The sequence below is a fragment of the Erythrolamprus reginae genome, chromosome Z (genome assembly GCF_031021105.1).
Source record: "Erythrolamprus reginae isolate rEryReg1 chromosome Z, rEryReg1.hap1, whole genome shotgun sequence".
Lineage (NCBI taxonomy): Eukaryota > Metazoa > Chordata > Lepidosauria > Squamata > Dipsadidae > Erythrolamprus > Erythrolamprus reginae.
This window is the reverse complement of record NC_091963.1, coordinates 70,436,497-70,458,322: the sequence shown is the minus strand read 5'-3', so window position 1 is coordinate 70,458,322 and position 21,826 is coordinate 70,436,497. Positions and strand designations below refer to the sequence as shown.

The window sequence follows — 21,826 nt, the reverse complement described above, 5'->3', positions numbered from 1 at the left end:
GGAAAAATTCAGAAATTAGAGCAACCAGTTAAAAGCCAAACTGATTAATATAAGCAATATAATTATAGGCTCACCAATCTGGAGGATCGCCAAAGGAGAAGAAATTTACGTTTGCATGGTTTTAAACCAGGTTTTGCTCAAGGCTTGAAATTAGCTGAAGCACCTTTTGATTGGATGAAAGTGAACGGCGCTCAAATTGTTTTTGATGACATAGAACACGTTCATTGGGGCGTTCCATGTAGAAATCCAGAGAGGCAAAGAGACATTGTTATGGCCTTGGCCAGTGAGAGGAAGGCTGAAATAATTTACAAGTGTTTGAAAAGTTGTGCTGGCCTTAATCAAGATGGAAACAAGATAAGAGTCCTCAGAGATCACTCCCGGGAAACTTTGAAAGAGAGCTGTTTTATGCCCAATCTCAAGATGTTTATATCAAAGTTGAATAAAGTTTACCTGGGCTTTCCCTGCTGCCATTTTGGTGTTTCAGGAAAATAAGATGTTCAAGGCATGATCATTGGAGGGAGGGGAAAGTACTATTGAACCAACTGGGAATCGAGTTTGGAGAAAGCAGAGCAGTTGGAGAGCCACAAGGAGCAAAAGGAGGAGAAAGCAGAGCAGTTGGAGAGCCACAAGGAGCAGAAGGAGAAGATTATTCCAGCAGTCGTGGTACCCCAGATGAGGGGGAAAGACAAAGGGAGGAGGAGTTGAAGGAGTTGTTGAAGGTCATTAGAAGGAAGCAGAAAAGTAAACCAAGAGCCCAGCATGAGAGGAAAGCAAAGAAGCTAAGAGTTGAAACTGATTCTGTCTCCTCTTTTTGGAGGTGTTTCCAGAAATTATTGTCAATTTTTATTCTCTTTGGGGGAGAAATGGGGAAAAAAGTAAAAGAAGGTATTATTCAATGGTTAAATAAAGGAGGATGGGAGGGTTTCCCTCCCAAATATATTAAAAAGTGGTTGCATGGGGAGCTCAGTGACATAGGAACATAATCAGCGGAAGTGCCTCATGATTGGACAAGGGAAATTCTTGTCCTCCCCCTCTTTGGCGGGGGGAGCACGAGGGGAGGCACTTTGGGGATAGTGGTTGGGGTGAGGAAGGAAAAAATAAGTAAGCCAAGAGCAAAACAAGAGGGAAAAAGGTTTTTTTTTTGTATATTATGAGTGAGTGTATAATAATGGTTTTAAATGTGAATGGTTTGGGATCGGACTTGAAACGTTATAGGATATTGAGGATCGTTAAGCAAAATAAGGTGGATATTTTGATTTTGACAGAAACGCATAAAAGACGGGGAGGAAGGGATAAATTAGTTAATGATAGAAATTGGAAATGGGTATATGAATCTTGAGGAACGCAAAATAGTAGAGGTACTACGATTCTTATTCATCAGAGGTTTTTATTTGAGGAGGTTGGAGTTCAGAAAGATAGAGAAGGGAAGTGGTGGTTTGTTAAAGGGAAAATTAATCAAAAGAAATTGACATTGGCGGCAATTTATGCCCCGAATGTGAAAACAAATCAATTTATAATAAATACAAAGAGGAAGTTGGATAACTTTATGGAGAGCACAAAGTTTTTGGCAGGAGATTTTAATATGCAATTAACAAATGGATTTGGAAATAACAGGACGTTACATTTAAATAGACTTAATATGGTGGATATCCATGCAGATATACCAAATAGAGGTACTTATTATTCAGCAAGATATCATACATTTAGTTACATTGATTATATATTAATGGATAGGGTGGGCAATATACAAGTTAAAAAAGTAGATATAAAAATATTTGGTTGTCAGATCATGCCCCACTATTGGCAGAATTGGAAATAGGTCAGGAATGTAATCAAATAATTCGGAGATATAATGCATTGGTAACTTCTAATGAACAAGATAAACTGCAGACAGTTATGTAAATATTTTAGAATTAATGATGTAACGATATTCAACAATCAATTGTTTTGGATGCATATAAGGCTTATATGAGGGGACAATGTATATGTATGTAAGCAGATATTAGAAAGAGGTGGGGTAGAGAAAGGGAGAATAAGATAAAGAATATAGATCTGATGCAACAGCATTTGAGATTAACTAAGACTAGGGAATGGTATACCCTATTGAAATTGAAAAGGGAACAATTGAAAGTGTATGATGAGATCCAATGGAATAAAACGAGAATGACAATATGACAAAAAATATTGAGCTGGGGGACAAAATCAATGCAACAAATGGCAAGATATTTGAAGAATAGAATAGACCCTAGTGGAGTGGTTAGATATGGTAAAGAGCAGCTAGAGAAGATAATGAGAAAATATTATGAAGATTTGTATAAAGAGGAGCAGGTAAATATAAGAGTCCTTCATTTTCTAAAAAATGGTTGTGAGCTTGCTTTTGGATTTTTCTGCTTCTAAGTGTTCTACATGAAAGAGTCATTTCATTTGATCTATCAACATGCCCACCCTAGGGACTGTGAGTTCCAGCCAGCATTTTAGTAAACATTTTTGCTAATTAGCAATAGAATATGCATTAGTTTAGGTTGACTCAGGGAATCATCATGTCCACAATGGAATAAACATAACTTAGAAGAAAGATTATTTTATTTTGGCCAAATCTTTTTAATAATTTCTTCTATTTGTTACTAGAATTTTATGACATATGGACATTCTCACAGTCCATGGTATAAGTCAGTGTTGGATGTTCCACACTTTGGGCATGCTGTTAATCTGTCTAGTCTACTTGTTGTTATTGGGAGATTGAACACATATGTATAATGTAAATTTTGAATTGAGTCTCACGCCAATATTCATTGATCATGGCCTTGTGTAATGTATTCCATCCTTTTAGGATTGTATCCCCAATGCCCTTATCCCCTAACTGTCATGCCCCCATCTAGATTTCTCATATGGTGATACAGCATTGTCCTGGTCCCTAGATTTAGTGAGAGGATTTTATCCATTTCATTTTGTCTGATTTCATTTTTTACATCATGTAATATAGGTACTAGAAAACCTCGTATTTGAGCATGCAGCAATCTTTGTGCTGGTCCTAGTTGATATTTATCTAGTAGTTCTTCTCTATCTAACCATCTAGGTTCTGTTTCATGCAGGAGGTGTTTTATTAGCAGGATGCCTTTTGTTTTCCATTCCCAAACATCTTATTTTCTCGGCCCTGTGGGAACCCCAAACATGGATCCAAAGTGGGAGATACTTTGATATCTGGAACAATAGGTGGTATTTTATTCATACAACCTGCCATGTTGCTATGATATCACGGAAAACTATTGATTATTTAATATATGATGGTAATTGAGCTATCTTAACATGTAGTAAAGTGGCCAAGTCCCAGGGTGCACAGTATTGAGATTCTAAATCATATGCTGAAAAAATACTTGTGCCTTTTAACCAGTCACAAATGTGCCTCATCATGCATACTAAATTGTATCCTCTAATATTATGGGAATTAATCCCTCCTTTTTCCTTTGCAGCTATCAGCTTATGGTAGTGGATGCATGGGCACTTGCCCTGCCATAAAAAATGGGATATAGCTTTGTTGAGTTTCATGATATCAGCATGCTTTATAAGAAGCAATGTTGGCAGGCAGTACCTTGGGGAAGATCCTTCTTTGTGGAGGCCCCAGCCCTCTGGAATCAGTTCCCCCTGGAGATTTGCACTGCCCCCACCCTCCTTGCCTTCCAAAAGAGTTTAAAAACTCATCTTTGTCGCCAAGCCTGGGGTTATTAAATCTTCTCCCTGACCAATGAATGTTTCTTAGTATGATTTGTTGAATGAATTGTTAATGGAAATTTTTAAAATTAGACTTTTTAAGGATTGTTTTTTAATGTATACTAATTGGATTGTTTACTACTGTCTCTTTTATGTGCTGTGAGCCGCCTTGAGTCCTTGGAGAGGGGTGGCATACAAATCCAATTAAACTTGAAACTTGAAGGAGGATTGTTTGCATTGGATATAATAGTTTGGAAAAAGTCATAATTTTTATTAGATGATTATGTCCCCAAAAAGAAATGGGGAGATTATGCCATCATTGTAATTCTTGAATTATTTTAGTAATTAATGGAGGGTAATTTAGCCTATATACCGATTAAACATATGATTAAAGATGAGGAGAGTATCAAGACTAGAATGGAATTAAAAGATGAAGGAATTAAACTAGAGTGGAGGGAATACTTGCAAATTAAATCAAGATATGTTAAGGAGAAGAAGGAACTGTGGATAGAGGAGAAAACGACATTAGACAAACTTTTATTGGGGACACAGGAAAAATCAATTCAAAAACTATATCAATACTTGTTGAATCATAAAATGGAAAATGACCAAGTAAAAGAAAATATGATAAAATGGGGACAGAACTTCGGATATAGTATCAATTTAGACAAATGGCAACAGATATGGGATAGAAATCAAAACTTGATGTTAGCCACACCATACAAAGAAAATTGGGTCAAAATGTTTTACAGATGGCATGTAACACCTGTCCAACTAGCTAAAATAGACAAAAAGTGTACATCCAAATGTTGGAAGTGTAAAATAGAATTTTGGCTCTTATTACCATTTATGGTGGAGGTGTGAGAAGGCAAAGATTTTCTGGGGGGAAAATTAAAAGCTGGCTGGAGGAAATCCTAGGGAATAAAATAGAAAAAAACCCAGAACTCCTTTTATTGGGAATACTACACCAAAAATTTGAAAAAAGTCAAACATATTTGATTCTGCATATAACAACTGCAGCAAGATTAACATTTGCACAATATTGGAAAAACGAATATGTGCTGGAAGAGGAAGATATAATAGAGAAAATAATAGCTTGCGCAGAGATGGACAAATTAACACTGGAAATAAAAAATAAAGAAGACGTGGAATATTATAAATGTTGGGGCATGTTCTATTGCTGGCTGGAAAAAAGAACAAATTAACAAACGTACATTTAGTCATAACAATAGTAGCAGAAATGGAAAAGTAAAAAAAAAAAACCAACAAAAGAAAGATACTTCTTGGTGATAAATGGGTTAATGGGAAAATAGATATAAGATTAGATATATAAAATAAGATCATTGTATAAAACCCGGTTTACAATAAATATATAAAAATTGTTGTGTAATAGAGTGTGAGCACAATAAGAATTGTAACAGATTTGCCACACAAATTTCCAATGTTTTAATTTTTGTTTTGTTTTGTGTGTTATGTGTATACAGTGATCCCCCGATCATTGCGAGGGTTCCGTTCCAGGACCCCCCGCAACGAGCGGGTTTTCGCGAAGTAGCGCTGCGGAAGTAAAAACACCATCTGCGCATGCGCAGATGGTGTTTTTACTCCCGCAGCGCTAGCGAGGAGCCGAAGATTGGGGTTCCTGTTTTAAAACGTCGCTGCCGGCATGGGCGGCTTGCCAGCACCCCCCCGGGCCCCCAACCCGGGTTTGGGGGGCTGCTAGGAACCGCCCATGCCGGCGGCGACGTTTTAAAACAGCCGCGCCGCTTTCCAATGAGTCCCGAAGACAAACGCGGAAGTTTGACGTTTGTCTTCGGGACTCATTGGAAAGCGGCGCGGCTGTTTTAAAACGTCGCCGCCGGCATGGGCGGCTTCCTAGCAGCCCCCCAAACCCGGGTTGGGGGACCGGGAGGTGCTGGCAAGCCACCCATGCCGGCGGCGATGTTGCTGCCGGCTTGGCTTCCCTCGCCAGCGCAGCCAACGTGCGCTACGATCTTCCGGGCGAGCCAGGCTCAGTGACGGAAGGCAGCCGCTTGGCCCGGGATGCTGGGCCGAGAGGAGCCGGGCTTGATCCGCTGAGCCTGGCTGGCCCGGAAGATGGCAGCGCGTGTTGCCTGCGCCGGTGAGGGAAGCCAAGCCGGCCAGGCTCAGCGGATCAAGCCCGGCTCCTCTCGGCCCAGCATCCCGGGCCAAGCGGCTGCCTTCCATCACTGAGCCTGGCTCGCCCGGAAGATCGTAGCGCACGTTGGCTGCAGCGGCGGCGACATTGCTGCCGGCTTGGCTTCCCTCGCCGCTGCAGCCAACGCGCGCTATGATCTTCCGGGCGAGCCAGGCTCAGTCACGGAAGGCAGCTGCTTGGCCCGGGATGCTGGGCCGAAAGGAGCCGGGCTTGAAGATCGCAGCGCGCGTTGGCTGCGGTGGCGAAGGCTTGCGATGGAGGGTGGAGGAAGCGGCCATGGGAGGGCGAGCTGCCTCAGGGAGGAGGATCGGGCGGGACCAGGTGGGGGCTGGAATTTCTCCGCTGGGAAGAAGCGGCGATGGATCATCCGTCTACCTCTGTCGGCTGCTCCGGGCCAGGGCGAAGGGCGGGCGAGCGGCGAAGGGCGGGCGAGCGGGTGCTGGGGAGGGCTTCTCGCCCTCCCGCCAGCAAGAGGGGGAGCGAACGGCATGGGCAGGCGAAGGGCGGGCGAGCGGCAGCGAGGAGTTTGCGTGGGCGGTGGGGAAACTCCTCGCTGATGCCAGCAAGAGGGGGAAGACCCAGGGAAGCCGCCCAGCAGCTGATCTGCCGGGCGCCATCTACGCATGCGTGCCCATAGAAAAAAAAAAGGCACGCATGCGCAGATGGTGTTTTGACTTCCGGGTTGAAAAATCGCAAATTACCCTGTTCGCAATGGTCGGGAACGCAATAACCGGGGGATCACTGTATATGTTTATAAATAAAACTTTATAATAATATTTTTTTAAAAAAAGAGAATATATGGGCCTTTGCCAAGAACAAGATGAGATATATGAGACTGAACAATGCAGAAGAGCTGAGTACCACTATTTAAGTATCCTGGCCTTCCATAACACCTCAGCAGTGCCATAGGCTGATAGCTTCCATGCCATGCTGCATTGAGGCAGTAATTGCTGCAAAAGGGTCCCAAACCAAGTATTGAGTACATATGTATGCTTATACTTTTCAGAGGTCAAATATTGTTCTCTGTATAAGCTTTGTTTTATTGATTGCATGTAATATTCTAATTTTCTGAGATTGTGGATTTGGGGTTTTCATGAGGTACCCCATAATCATCACAATTATGACAAATCACGGCTTGAACTATCTTGCCTTACATGTAATGAGTCTCTCTCATGTTTTATGTTTCACCTTTTAAGTGGCATTACTGAAATAAATGAACTTTTGCATAATATTATAATTTTTTGAGTTTCACCTATATTGTGTTTTCAGAAATATTGAGTGTATGCTTCAATTTTTAACATTAAAATCATACTGTTCAATGTCTAATTCTTTTTATGGCCTGTTTTCATTAGGAAATTATATGTAAACACTATACAGTAATTACAAATCTTTTACTAGTATAGCACAAGGTAGAAATTCTTAATCTCAATTATGAATAAATTCATAAATTTTACATCAGTGTTTTAGATTGATTTTTAGAGATATTAGCCTGTAACAGTACCATAAAAGTTAAAAAGAATAACATGTTTATTATTTGCATATTTTCAATATTCCTGTGAAGAACAATGGCAGTAGTAATCAGCAAGAAAAATTCTGGAAAATTCCAGAATCCACATTAAGCAATTTTTACGCAAAGAATCTTCTACTGCTGTTTTCTAATAGCCATATTCTATACCTGAATGTATAGAGCAGTAGTGTCTTTCTGTGGAGGGGAAGGTGGTTAAAAAAGTTTAGCCAAAAAAAATTAGCAAAAACTTTTTCTTTCTCTCCCTCTCTCTCTTCCTCTCTCCATTTCTCTCTATTTCTCTCTCCCTCCCTCTTTATCTCCCTTCCTTCATCTCTTTCTTTCTCTCCCCCTCCTTCCCTACCTGTTGCTCTCTTTCTCTCTCTCTTCCTTCTTCTCTTTTCTCTCTCTCTTCCTTTCTCCCTTTCTTTCTCTTTCTCTCTCCATCTCTCCCTCTCTTTCTCCCTCTTTCTTTCTCTCTCTCTCTCTTGCTATTTCTCTTGCTATCTCTCTTTCTCTCTCCCCCTTGCTCTCTCTCTTTCTCACTCTTTCTCTTTCTCACTCTTTCTCTTTCTCACTCTCTTTCTCTCTTCCTTCCTCCTTGTCTCTTTCTTTCTCTCTCCCTCCTTCCTTACCTGTTGCTCTCTTTCTCTCTCTCTCTCTCTCTTCCTTCCTCTCCTTTTTCTCTCTCTTTCTCTCTCTCTCTTTTTCTTTCTCTCTCCCCCTTGCTCTCTCTCTTTCTCACTCTCTTTTTCTCACTCTCTTTCTCTCTCTCTTTCTCTCTCTCTCTGTCTCTTGCTCCCTCTCTCTCTCTCTTTCTCTGTCAGTAGCGGGCACCTGCGCTGCCTTTCTCACTTGCTTCTGAGGTGACGCCGACTCAGAGGCAGAGGCAGAGTGTGCTCAGTCGCTCAACTGGGAGCGTCAGGGCGAATGCCAGGCCGGGACAGAGCCATCTCTCTTTGCCGGGCCAGCTGCTGCTGGGAAGGAGCGGATAAGTTTTTCCACCCAATGCAAATGCTGCTGCGCCCACCCACTCCCAAGCACAGCGGATGGGCTGTCAGAGGAGCAAGGGGGCAAACACCTCGGCCACACTTCCCTTTTCTTCCCCTGCCTTTGCTGTCACGGCCAGCAAGCCCTCCTGCCTGGGTGGCTCAGCCCCATGGCTGTGGCCAAGGGAAGGTGTTAAGCCGGGGGCGAGGAACAAGCAAGAGTGGAAGAGGAAGGGGGGAAGCGAGAAAATAAAAAGAAAGAAAGAAAAATAAAAAGGGGGGAAGAAAGGCGGAAAGGGGTGTCGAATGTGTTAATCAACAGCTGCGGGAGGCTGAGGGGGCAAAGAGCAAAAAGTTGTGAGGCTGGAAACTGAGATTCCTTCTTCATGGTTTCCAAGTTTTTTCCCCGACACCGGCGATAGAATTTGCTGGCGAAAAAACTTGGAAGCTACAGAGAAGGAAGCTCAGCTTCCATGCTGCCCAAAATCGGCTGATGCAGAGGTCCAGCAATCTGCAGCCGGTGGCTTGTTTCAAAAAAATCGGGACTTTTTAAAAATGCCCCAGGATGCGGGACAAATTGCTAAAAAGCATGACTGTCCCGCGGAAAGCGGGACATCTGGTCACTTTAGTCTAACTATTATCTAAAAATGCTAGTTTGATTAGTAATGGTAGCATTAGGTTATTAGGCAAAAGAGGAAGGTATAATTTTGACTAAAGCTATGGCCTGTAAAATAATATATGAAGGTGAATTATTTTAAGAACTAGTAGATACCACAACACAAACTTTTTTCCTTGCATTTGTTTATATTTGAAAAGTATTAACATACAAAAATAAAACATAGTTATCTTCTAGTTATTATATAATGAAGAAATCTATATGGAATAGACTTTGTTCCGCCACTTTCTTGGGCTACCCCAGATTGTTGGTGTCACTTCCAATCAAGACATTAGCACCCTTTACTTGGCCCTCTCAAGCTTAGCAAGATCAGTGCTTATTGATTATAAACATTATTTAGTATATTTTAATGTTTCTAATTCAGCAATCAATTGAGTTCAGTGGCCCATTATTTCAAATTGTAATACATTTTTAATTAAAGCTATGAATTGAATACATCTTTATTAATACATTCATGTTCCAAAATGATTATAAATTAGAATTTCGGCGAAATGTGAAGCAATTGTGAGAAAAGAGTTGTGCAGGTATGGATAACAATTATAATATTCAATGTACAGTATTTGTTGCATCAATAAAATACTACTTTGATAATTTTTACTATTTTCAGCTGAAGTGCAAATAATTTTTGCATTTATTTTTATTTTGAAGAGCGTTACAGAATTCAAAGTGATCAATTAGAAGACATTTGGCTAATTACAAAAGAACTCATTCTTCGTCTTGAGCAACACTTCAGGAGTCAAAATTGCAAAGATTTTGTATGTACTTTTTCTGGTCCAATCCCTTTACAAGACTATTTTGACATAATTGATCACCATTTTGAGGTATGCACATAAATATATATGACTTATGACTATATCAATGTTTATGTTTTCTTCATTTGTTATAATTACTTCTAATTTTTATGAGAATGGTTTCAGACATTACAAATAATGCTATGGTTTCCTAAGAATTTGCTGCTTATTTTTGTTTTTCTGTTAAAATGATCTTTGGGAGCAAGAACGCGTATTGAAATATTTGATATTTTGGATTCCTAAATGGCAAATTAATTATAGAAAACATTTTAATGTTAAATACATACAGTAATACCTCGTCTTACGAACTTAATTGGTGCCAGGAAGAGGTTTCCCATAGGAATCAATGGAAAAGCGATTAATGCATGCAAGCCCAAAATTCACCCCTTTTGCCTCATTACCGCCGGCATTCGGATTTTGTTCGGGTGTGGGGGGAGGGGGGGGAGACAGCGCAGGCTGCCCGGAGGGAGCCTCGTGGGTGGATTAACGGAAAAGTCAACAGTTACTGTCTGGCTTGCAATGACTGGAAGGGAAGGGAAGGAAACGCACGGGTGGTTTGTATGTGCGTCTTCTCTGATTTTTTTATGTCTGGGAGGCCCCGCTGGGGTTCTAGGATCGTCTGGTAGCGGTTGGGGAAAGGTTGGGGAAGCCCTTGCCAGATTCGCGCTGCACCGCCACCCCTTCCTCCCTCCTTCCCCCTCTCCCTCCTGGCCTCCCTCCTCCTCCTCCTCCTGTATTCCGCCTCCCTCCCAGCCTCCGAGCCACATTATCTGCGCCGCCGGCCAGCTGTCATCTTCTAAAGAAGCAAGAGGAGGAGGAGGAGCTGGGCGCCGGTGGTGGTGGAGGAAGGCGCCCAGCTCCTCCTCCTCTTCTTGCTTCTTTAAAAGATGACAGCCAACCGGCAGCGCGGAGGCTGGGGATGGTGTGCGTGTGTGGAAAGGGTCAGCGGGAGAACTGGGGGGAGCCGTGGCCACTGCCCCGTGGAAGGGACCTGGCTGGGAAGCTCCCGAAGGTGTGGGCTGGGGTCTTTCCGGGAGAGCAAGCAGCAGGCGTGGGCTGGGATCTTTCCCCTGGGGGCCAAGGTGGTGGTCGCGGGGTGGCTTTGCTGCAGGCGGGTGTCTAGGCACCGCAGCTCCCCCCAGTTCTCCCGCGGACCTCTTCCACACATCCCGACTCCTGCAGCCTCCGTGTTTTTCCAGAAGCCGAAAGTTCTGGCCTTTGTTCACCAGCCTCCACGTTTTTCAGGTCTGCATCCTGGGCTCAGGCTCCGGCTAGACCTCCAGTGAGGATGGGGCGGGTAGCGGCTGGGCGAGGCGGTGATGGTGCGTCCGACTCAGGGCTGGCGGCGCCCGACGCAGCGGGGAACATCAGCGCGGGAGGCAGGAGAGGACCGGGCAACCAGAGCAGCAGCACCGCCGCCGCCGCCGCCATGCCCGGCTTGGCTTCCCTGGCCGCCGCAGGCACCACGCGCCGTGATCTTCTGGGCCGGTGAGGCTCAGCTGCTCCAGTCACTGAGCCTCACCGGCCCGGAAGATCGCGGCGCGCGTTGCCTGCGGCGGCCAGGGAAGCCAAGCCGGGCATGGCGGCGACGCTGCTGCCCAATTCGCCCGGTCCTCTCCTGCCTCCTGCGCCGATGTTCCCGCAGGAGGCAGACCTGCTGCCTCGCCCGTGCCTGCCGCCGGCCCGATCATGCACCTCCGCAGGAGGCAGGAGAGGACCGGGCGAAGTGAGCAGCAGCGTCGCCACCATGCCCGGCTTGGCTTCCCTGGCCACCGCAGGCACCACGCGCCGCGATCTTCCGGGCTGGTGAGGCTCAGCGGCTCCAGTCACTGAGCTTCGCCGGCCCAGAAGATCGCGGCACGCGTTGCCTGCGGCGGCCAGGGAAGCCAAGCCAGGCGTGGCGGCAACAGCGGCGGCGCTGCTGCTCACTTCACCTGGTCCTCTCCTGCCTCCTGCGCCGATGTTCCCCGCTGCGTCGGGCGCCGCCAGCCCCAAGTCGGACGCACCCTCGCCGGCGCGCCCAGCCACTGCCCGCCCCGTCCTAGCCGGAGCCTGAGCCGGGCCCGCTCGGTTGCGCCTCCTTGCCCGCCGCACTCCCAGGATGCAGACCTGCTGCCTTTCCCCGCGCCCGCTGCCGGCCCGATCCTGCGCCTCCTGCTTTCCCCCCCCAGCCCAAAATACAAAGGGGTCTGCCGCCGCCCGTGGAGCAATGGGAAGCTGAAGCCGCCAGCAATTTCAGACTCCCTTTGCTCCACGCTGCTCCGCCCTGCCTGTCATGCGGCGGCAGACCGTCTTTGTGTTTTTCGCTGGGAGGGGGGAGCAGGAGGACCTTCCTGACTCCCTCCCCCAGTGCCGGACCTCCTGCTCTCCCTCCCAGCCAAAAACCCAAAGCGGCCTCCCGAACCGAACGTTTTCCGTCTTATGAACCTGCCGCCGCCGCCGAGAAGCCCCGCCGCCTGGCTGTCACCTTTTAAAACAGCCAGGGGGCTTCTCAGCAGCCTCCCGAAGCCGAACGCCAAACCCAAACTTCCAGGTTCGGCTTCGGGAGGCTGCTGGGAAGCCCCCAGGCTGTTTTAAAAGGTGACAGCCGGGCTGCGGGGCTTCCCAGCAGCCTCCCGAATGCCGAACCCAGAAGTTCAGGTTTGACGTTCTTAAGACGAAAAAAGTTCGTGAGAAGAGGGAAAAATTTTCTGAACCCCGGGTTCGTATCTCGGGTTGTTCGTAAGACGAGGGGTTCGTATCTTGAGGTACCACTGTATTTGGGAATAAGTCCCAAATACACTTGCTTACTTCTGAAAAAGTCAGTATGAACGTTTATGTAGTGAGTTTTAACATTTAGCTTTCCAATTTGTAAAGATATTGTACAATAGTTTAAATATTTTAAAATGTAATGGTTATTCAAGGAAGACTAGAATGGTATCTCGTAATCTGCTACTGCTGTGAAAAGCATAAGATTATTTTGTATTATCTTGGATTCAACAACTATTTTTAATTTCAGTATTAACTGGAATTCATTTAGCCTGTGAATGGACTTCATGATAAGTGTATAATTTTAAGCTTTCATAATCACCATCTAAAAGCAATAATGGATTTTTGCAGTAAATGTAGCACCATATATTTTGTATTTTAGAATACCATTAATACTTACTTTGAAAAACTTCCTTAATTATAGCTGCGTTTGAATGCTGTGAAATATGAGAAACTATTAGCTGAAAGAGCCATACAATTTAGAGCTATTGAACGGTGTTTACTGATAAGGTTTAAAGATAAAACTCCAGCTCCACTTCAACATCTGGACACCTTGTTAGAAGGAACTTATAGACAGGTCAGTATAGTTGGCTTTTAAACATTGATTTTTAATGTTTTTCACCACACACATACTGTATATATGTATGTATGTATGTATGTATGTATGTATGTATGTATGTATGTATGTGTGTATATTACATACACACACATCTTCCTTGTTACATTTATCATGAAACAGTAATTTGTTTAAGTTACTATTCCCTACAACTTTCCAGATGATCTGCAATTGTTTTGTTTGATTTGTATATAGGATTGCTATTCAGAAGTCTCATGAACTTTGACAGTGCATCATTCTTTCCAAGCTGGAATACTGATGTGAAAATATTTTATTGTTCAGAACTTGTGTAAACATTTACGCAGTGGTGGGATTCAATTTTTTTAACAAGTTCTGTGGGTGTGTTGCTTATTTGGGGGCGTGGCTCAATGGTCATGTAAGTGGGTGAGCATGGCTAGCTTCTTATGTGATCTGGGTGGGCATGGCTAGTTGCTCATGTGACTGGATGGGTGTGGCTACATGCATAGGGACTATTCAGAGAGCTGAAAAGAGTGAATTGCACTTATGACCGTTCTCACATTTATGCCCATTGCAACATTCTTAACAACCATGTCACTAATTTCACAACTGCGGTGCTTCTCTTCACTACAGTGACAAGATAGGGTGCAAAATATAAAATGTGAGGACAGTCATAAGTGGAAGGATAAGTCAGAAATCACTTTTTCAGCCCTCTGAGTAGCCCCTATGTATACCCGGCATAGCCAGGTAGTCATGTGACTGGATTGGCAAGGCCAATTCAACCCCACTCACTTCAAGGGGTACTTGTCATCACCTGGCCTCTTGTGACCGTGGGGATGCTGCAAAGGTCATAAGTGTAAAAAACAGTCATAAGTTTCTTTTTTCAGTGCCATTGTAACTTTAAATAGTCACTAAATCAACTGTTGTGAGTTAGGAATTACCTGTGGAAAAATAAAAAAGCTTCTTTATTTGCAAAAAGATGTCCTAAATATCAACCATTAGATTAACCAGACAGGGTGCTAGATCACCTTGAAGAATTAAAATAGTTAAAAATGCAATGATAAGTATCAACAGCCAACTGTTGCTTATAAACTGAAACCCTTTAGCAAAGAAGTCATTTAAACTCTCCAGGCAGAGCACACCCAGGAGAAGCAATTCTTGGATCCATTTGCACCACTTAAAGATACTAGGCTGGCCTCAATCACCTCATAAGATATCCTAAGGAAATCATCCAGATTGAAGAAAAGATCACATGCCCCCCAGAAAGGCAGTAAAAAAAAAATCAGTGCCAAGTTTGCATCCTGCCTCTTGGAAGTATACCGCAAAAGGACAGTTCCAAGAACCACTAAAGCAGTGAAGGAAGACCACCTCCCAGCTAGAAAAAGCCCTTGAGATAAGGCTAGCTAGAATGAAGCAAAAGACAAACACAGTAACTATTGCTTGTTAAACCAATTATCAAAACAAATAGACACAGGAACTAACCAGATATCAGAAGCGTGCCCTCCTATTTCAGGCAGTCACTCACTTGATGGACATTAGGACAATTAAGAAGGTCCCCCAACATCAGCAGGGCCTGGGGTACTATTCTATAGTCTTCTTAGTACCCAAGGCTTCAGAGGACCACCAGTTGATACTCAATCTGAAACATCTGAACATCCATGTAAAGTATCAATGATTCAAAATGCACTCCTTGCAGACCATTTTGGCTTCAATCAGGCGCGGGGATTGGCTTACATCTCTCGACCTCAAAGAGGCTTACCTCCATGTCCCAATATATCCGGATCATCGGAGGTATCTCAGATTTTGCCTGGAAGAACAAAATTTCCAATATCGTGCAATGCCATTCGGCCTTTCATCTGCGCCGAGAACCTTCACAAAGCTGCTGGATGTAGTGATTGCCAATCTAAGAACTCGTTCAATACACCTCATGGCGTATTTGGATGATGTACTTATTCTATCCAAATCCCCAGAGCAGGCCCAGAGAGATCTCTCCCTCACGATCAAGATGTTAGTCACACAGGTTTACGGTGAACTTTCCCAAGAGTCGCCTGGTTCCAACCACGTGTCTTCAGCATCTGGGCACGGTGATAGATACCCAGGCAGGCAAGGTGTATCTATCCAAAGACCGCAGGGAGAAGATCCGGAATATGGTGAGATATCTTCAACACAATCAGCAAGTGTTTCTAGCATTCCTTTCCCAATTGCTGGGAACATTCGTCTCTTGTATAAACATTGTGCCCTGGGCCTGTCTCCACACCAGACCTCTGCAGTGATTCCTTCTGCCGTTCTAGAAACAACGGATGAGCCACTCTACTTGGCTCGTTACACTGACAGGGAAGGTTGGACACTCCCTCAAGTGGTGGAGTTCAGCAGTGGTGCTTCAGGACTCTCCCTTTTTGAGGCAACAGGAGATCGTCATCACCACAGCTGCGAGCCTACGTGGTTGGGGTGCCCACTCAAATTCACAGGTAGACCAAGGCCCAAGGCCTCTGGACCCCAGGGACCTCACAGGTGTGAATATCAATTTCCTGGAGCTAAGAGCAGTACAAGCATTCCGGAACCAGGTGCGGGGAGAACACATACTCATCTTGATGGACAATGTGGCTACACGATCTCACATAAACCATCAGGGTGGGACAAGGTCCGGCAGGTTGATGCACCAAACTTATCTACAGGGTTTCCAACGTCCAAGCGGATTGGTTGAGCAAGTCAACGCTCGATCTATCAGAGTGGCATCTCGATACAGCAATATTCCAGGACATAACTCACAGGTTCGGCACACCGTTGATAGACTTGTTCACGACACACCTGAACACGCAGCTCCCATGCTATTTCTCCCGTTTCCATCACCGGGAGCAGAGGACAGCAATTCTCTACGAGCTCGCTGGCCAGAAGGTCTGTTGTATGCCTTCCCTCTTACATGCCTGATTCCGAAGGTAATCAAAAAATTTATCTCGGAAAGAGCGGAGGTCATCTTGGTTGCCCCCTATTGGCCTTGGCACCCATGGTTCAGGGACTTCATGGACTTGACGGTCTCCTCCCCATGGCGTATCCCGAGCCATCGGGTCTCCCTCAGCCAGGGGTCAGTGTTATACCTGGCCCCCAGTGGTTGAATCTAGCCATCTGGCATTTGAGGGGGGGTCACTTGAGGCAGGCTACTATTCTGGACATGGTAATCTCCACAATTCAGGCTGCATGTCGTCCGGCGACCACCAGAATTTATCAGACCACTTGGATGACCTATTGTAAATTCTGTAACACCATACAAGTAGATCCACACTCTCCATCTGTAGTGAATCTTCTGTCTTTCCTGCAAACCAGTCTTGACAAAGGACTTGCTCCCAACACATTATGGAGGCATATAGTGGCTCTTCCCACTGTACTCAAATGAAACCTGTGGAGGTCTATGTCACAACACCTGTGGGTCAGAGACTTCCTCAGAGGGGCATCCAACCTTTGCTCACCAGTGCAACACAGGTATCCCACATGGGATTTTCCATTGGTGTTACAGGCACTAACAGGACCCCCATTTGAGCCGTTAAGACGCATTCCTCTGAGACTCATTATCTTTAAGACGGACTTCTTGGTGGCCATTACATCCACCAGGAGGGTGTCCGAGCTGTCGGCGTTGTCTGTTCGTCTGGATCTCTGTATCTTTCAACCAGACAGAGTAGTGTTACATCTGGATCCGGCCTTTCTGCCGAAGGTCAACTCTGTTTTCCATCGATCCCAAGATCTGATCCTTCTGGACTTTTGCGCACATGGTTCCCATCCGCTGGAGCTATGCTGGCATAAACTCGATGTTAGACGAGCTCTAAAGATCTATATATGCAGGACTGCACATTTACGCAGAACTGAGGCCCTTTTTCTTTCCTTTCTACCATCATCTGTGGGGGCTAAAGTATCACCTCAAACAGTTAGTAGATGGATGAGGTCCTGCATAACCATAGCGTATGAGACTCAATCCCTGCTTGTCCCATCTGGAATCACGGCTCACTCCACGAGGAGTGCAGCAACATTTGCGGCATGGGCTACGCAGGCCTCTCTAGAGGACATTTTCCAGGCGGCTACTTGGGCCGTCACGGATACCTTCATCAAACATTACCGACTGGACTTGTTTAGGTCCGCAGAAGCGGCTTTCAGAATGCTGCAACAGGTATGCAAAACTCATGCGCTCCTGGTCCAGTCTGTTCCCGCCCTTTCTTCATAGCTTGAGTATATCCCATGTTGAACTCTCCGCAGCAGTGCATTAGAGAAGGACCATTGAACTTATCTGAACGGTCTTCTCGATGCAGTGCAAGGAGAGTCTACACCCACTCGCCATTTGGCCCAGGGCCACAGTTTCTTGGTTGTTAAGTTGTTTAATAAAGAGTTATTTGTATTTTCACTACTCCTTCATTTTTTAATTTGACTGACCTACTTAGGTAGGCACTGGGCGGGACCTATTTATTATGCTAATTTTAACTCAGTCCCTGCCAATAAGGCTGAAGTATTACCAATGTTGGATTCTCCTTGCAGTGCATCAAGAAGACCGTTCAGGTAACTTCAATGGTCCTTCTAGTTTCTCATTATTAAAACAGTTACTGTCAAGAGTGGTAAACTCCATACCCTGATTGCAAATCAAATGCCTAAAAAGAACAGGAGTCGGTAGAAATATCAGATGCTTTGTGGAAAGATCAATGGCACAATGGAAAGCACAGGTGCTGGTCAATAATGATGTCGGGGTTCCAAATAGCATCCAAAATTAAATCAGAATCCAAGGTAAAGTATTCCCCAAAGTTCTAATTTATTAACAGAGCCATGTTGGCACATCTGGGTGAAACTTGAATCTGAAGTTCTCCAGGAGTCACCACCCAGTTAAAAGTTCAAGTCCTTGTGCTGATACCCACAAATCCATCACGTTGTCCAATCTTCTATTACCATGCTGGCAATAGTCCACCCATCTCTTTCCATGCAAGTGCAGAGGTCAGAGACAAAGGATGACCTTGGCTTTCTAGAAAAAAATTATTATGGCTATATACTAACAACCTCATACCACACCAACACCACCCATTTTCCCAAGTAGAAAATGCATAGTGAAATAGTATAAAGTGTGGCAGGCCTAAGTTCTCAAATAAAATGGCTTTGGCCTGACAGGTAGCCTCTCCTCAGGAGAAAACCATATCCTAAAGAAGAGAGTGAGAAAATAACATAGGGGTTAACACAGCATCACTAACTACATCCCCACGCCCCCCAGGAGAACCCTCTGGCTTATCCGGATAGTTATCATGGAGTTGCTTCACTAATCTGTCAGCTTTCACATTCCACGTTTTTACCCAGGTAGCTTCACACAATGTATTAAATATCGTAAATATATCCCTTCCAATGTACTAAATATTGTAAATAACCCCTATACATTCTAGAGTCTAAAATCTTCTTCACTTCGTAATGAGTTTCCCCTTGTATTACTATTGGAGGAGGGGGTGGTTTGGGTTTGTGGCCTTAAGTTTGACCCAATCACAAGTTTTAGCATTTAGACTTATATACCGCTTCATAGTGCTTTTAAAGCCCTCTCTGAGCACTTTACAGAATCAGCCTATTGCCCCCAACAATCTGGGTCCTCATTTTACCCACCTCGGAAGGATGGAAGACTGAGTCAACCTTGAGTTGGTGGTGAAATTTGAACTGTTGAATTACAACTAGCAGTTTGCTGAAGTAGCCTGCAATGCTGCACTCTAACCACTGTGCCCCCCCCAGCTCTTTAATAAACTGCAACAGAAGGCAGGATGAATCTTTCCCAATATTCTAGGTAATTCAAGCTGAACTGTGATTGGGTTGATAATCTTTGGAAAGATTATCTATTGGAAAAGGACCCAAAAACGTCAGCCCTAGCTTTTTGCTAAGTATTCTCAGCGAGGTATATTTGCTAGACTAGAAAACTTTATCCCCCACTTGGAAGGGGGACTGGAGCGATTGGTGCTTGTCAGCTTGCTTCTTGTAGGCTTCTGCCACTTCAGTTAGTGCTTTCTTTACGCTCTCCTATCCATTTTTCAATGTCTCCACCCATTCCATTAGAGACATGATGAAGTCTGTTGCAATTTTTCCCATGGTCTGCTTGGTCTAGCCAACTGGCGGTTTTCCTGGCCGATGTTTCCTGGTTGTGCATGTGGCATAGCTTTTCATGTAGTCTTTCATCTTGGCTTTCATCTTTGACCACCAAAACTGACGTCAGGTTAGGTGAAGAGTTTTTGGGAACTCAAAGTACCCTCCTAGTTTGAAGTCATGGCTTCTTTATAGTACTTCAGTCTTAAGCTGGCAGGTCCGTATGGTTTGGATCCCTTCCATGCCAGGCCTTCTCTCACAGTTAGAACTTGATCCAGGGATTGTCCTTGAGCCAGGGATCACTGGGTAGAGCTGCTTTCAGCGCTGCGGTCTGTTTGTCCTAGCTGGAAGCACCCGATTGTCCGCCTTGGCCTCGAGTGATAACTTGAACTCTTTTCCTGTTGGGGGAGTGAGGAATGATGGTGTGCACCTCCTGTTCCTTTTGGCTGTCATTCTGTGGCTTTCTGGATAAAGTGTCTGTCAGTAGGTTCTTTCTAGCCGAGATGTGTTTCACTTCAAATTTAAATCTCCTGACATATTGTACCCATCAGACTTGTTTTGGTGACAGTTTCCTGGGGCTCTTCCGTGCTTCAATATTTTTATGATTAGTCCATACCTCAAATGGCATTTTGCCCCCTTCTAGGAATTGTCTCCAGGTGAGCAATGCCCAGCAAATGGCAAAGGCTTCTTTCCCCAAATGGCCTTCCTCCTTTCAGTGGTAGTGAGATTTTTCGAACATAAGTGCATAGCATGGGTTGGCCCTCTTAGTTTTTCTGCAATAACACTGCTGCTACAGCTAGATCATTGGCATCATACTGGATTATGAATTGCTGTTCTGGTTCGTGGTGTTGCAGAATAGGCTGCTGGGCAAAGAACTGCATCCAACTTTTCAAACACTTTTTGACACCCCATCATCCACCCAATAGGCTGGTCGGGCTTTGGGTTTGTGGGCAACAGCCCTGTCTTTAGTGGGTCAGTTAGTGGCAGTGCCACCTCTGCAAAAGCTGGAATGAATTGCTGATAGAAATTTACCAAGCCCATCCAGCTTTTTAGTTGCTTGCGTGGGGGTTGCCAATCTAGCACTGCTTTCACTTTTCCTGGTCAATCTCTATCTCTTTGCTGGAAATACCCAAAGTAGTCTAGTGAGGTATCGTGGAATTCGCACTTGGACAGTTTTGTGTATAGCTTAGCCACCAGAAGTTTTTCTAGGACTTGCTGCACTTACGTCACATGTTCCCCTAGGGTCTCACTGAAGATGAGAATGTCATCCAAATAAATAAGTACAGGTGCATGTGGAGTTCATCATTTATAAATTGCATAAAGACTGCAGGTGCTCCTTGTAGGGCAAATGGTATAACCCTGAATTGGAAACTCCCCCGGGGGCAGCTAAAGGTGGTCTTTCACTCATCTCCCTCCCTAATGGGTATGCAATCCAGCTTAATGTATACATTGTCTTTGGCTAAGTGATTCAACAAGTCCTTCATAAGAGGGAAGGAATATGTGTTTTGGATGCACACAGTGTTGATCCCCCATGAAGTCCATGCACATCCCAAAACCTCTGTCTTTCTTCTCTTTGAAGAGCACAGGGGCTGCCACTTGCAGTTTGGCTGGCTGAATGAATCCCATTCCAGATTGGCATCAATGTAACTTCTTAGCTCCTCCATCTCTTTGGAGGGGATGGAGTACACTTTTGGTTTTGAGAGCATTGCCCCTTGCATAATTTCTATTGCAGAGTCAGTGAGTTTGTGAGGGGGGAGATAATTGCAATCTTCCTCACTGAACACCCTTCTAGGTCCTGGTATTCTATCTGCATCTGCTGGGTGCCTAGGAGGTTGGCCTCAACTGCAGAGTCCGCCAGCTTGGGGTGGTCTGGCCTGAAGGATTTGGCTTCCTGCAGGTGGTCCTTAGGGATTTTTGGGGTAGGGGTCCAATGCCTACGGTAGGCTTTTAGTAGCCATCCTCCCATCTTATGGTGGGAGTCCACTTGTCTAGACTTTCAGGATAAGTACATGAGGTAATATTCCAGTTACAATGGAGTAGAATGTAATTAGTGTAAATTAAAAGGAATGCTGAGTCATAGTGGATCAGTAGAATGTATTACAACCTGGCTAAGAACTATATATACCAGCGGTGGGGAATTAATTTTGCCATATGGCCGCATGAGAAATTGAGATGGTTTTAGAGGGTCGAACTACTATAATTAACTAGGTTCTACCCAATACTGTATATTATTGGGTAGAACTGAGTTAATTGTATTATAATTATAAGTTATATTTATATACTATATTATACTATATATTATATATATTATAAATTATATATATAATTATATATTATATCTTGAACACCCGGTTCTTATCTTGAAAAGTTATACAGTAGAACCTCGACATACGAGCTGCTCTATATACGAGCATTTCAAGATGCGAGCTAGGAGGGGAGAGATATTTCTGTTCTACTTACGAGCCCACATTCAGGATACGAGCGCTCACCGCCTGTCCCTGTCAGCGTCCCAGCCCCAGCCACCTTCACCCGCCTGGACAACCGCCAGAGGGGCTCCTCAGGGAGGGGCTCCTCCGGAG

The 21,826-nt window shown here is 44.7% G+C and overlaps 1 protein-coding gene across 3 annotated transcripts in view; it reads left to right on the top strand.

Annotated features, from left to right (window-relative positions):
• BBS9 (Bardet-Biedl syndrome 9) overlaps window positions 1-21,826 on the top strand; it is a 606,911-nt gene that overhangs the window by 363,750 nt on the left and 221,335 nt on the right. For all 3 annotated transcript variants that reach the window (XM_070726313.1, XM_070726315.1, XM_070726314.1), the window contains exons 17-18: window positions 9,702-9,874; window positions 13,017-13,169. In XM_070726313.1, the coding sequence (XP_070582414.1) occupies window positions 9,702-9,874; window positions 13,017-13,169 (326 nt within the window). The remainder of the gene's footprint in view (window positions 1-9,701; window positions 9,875-13,016; window positions 13,170-21,826) is intronic.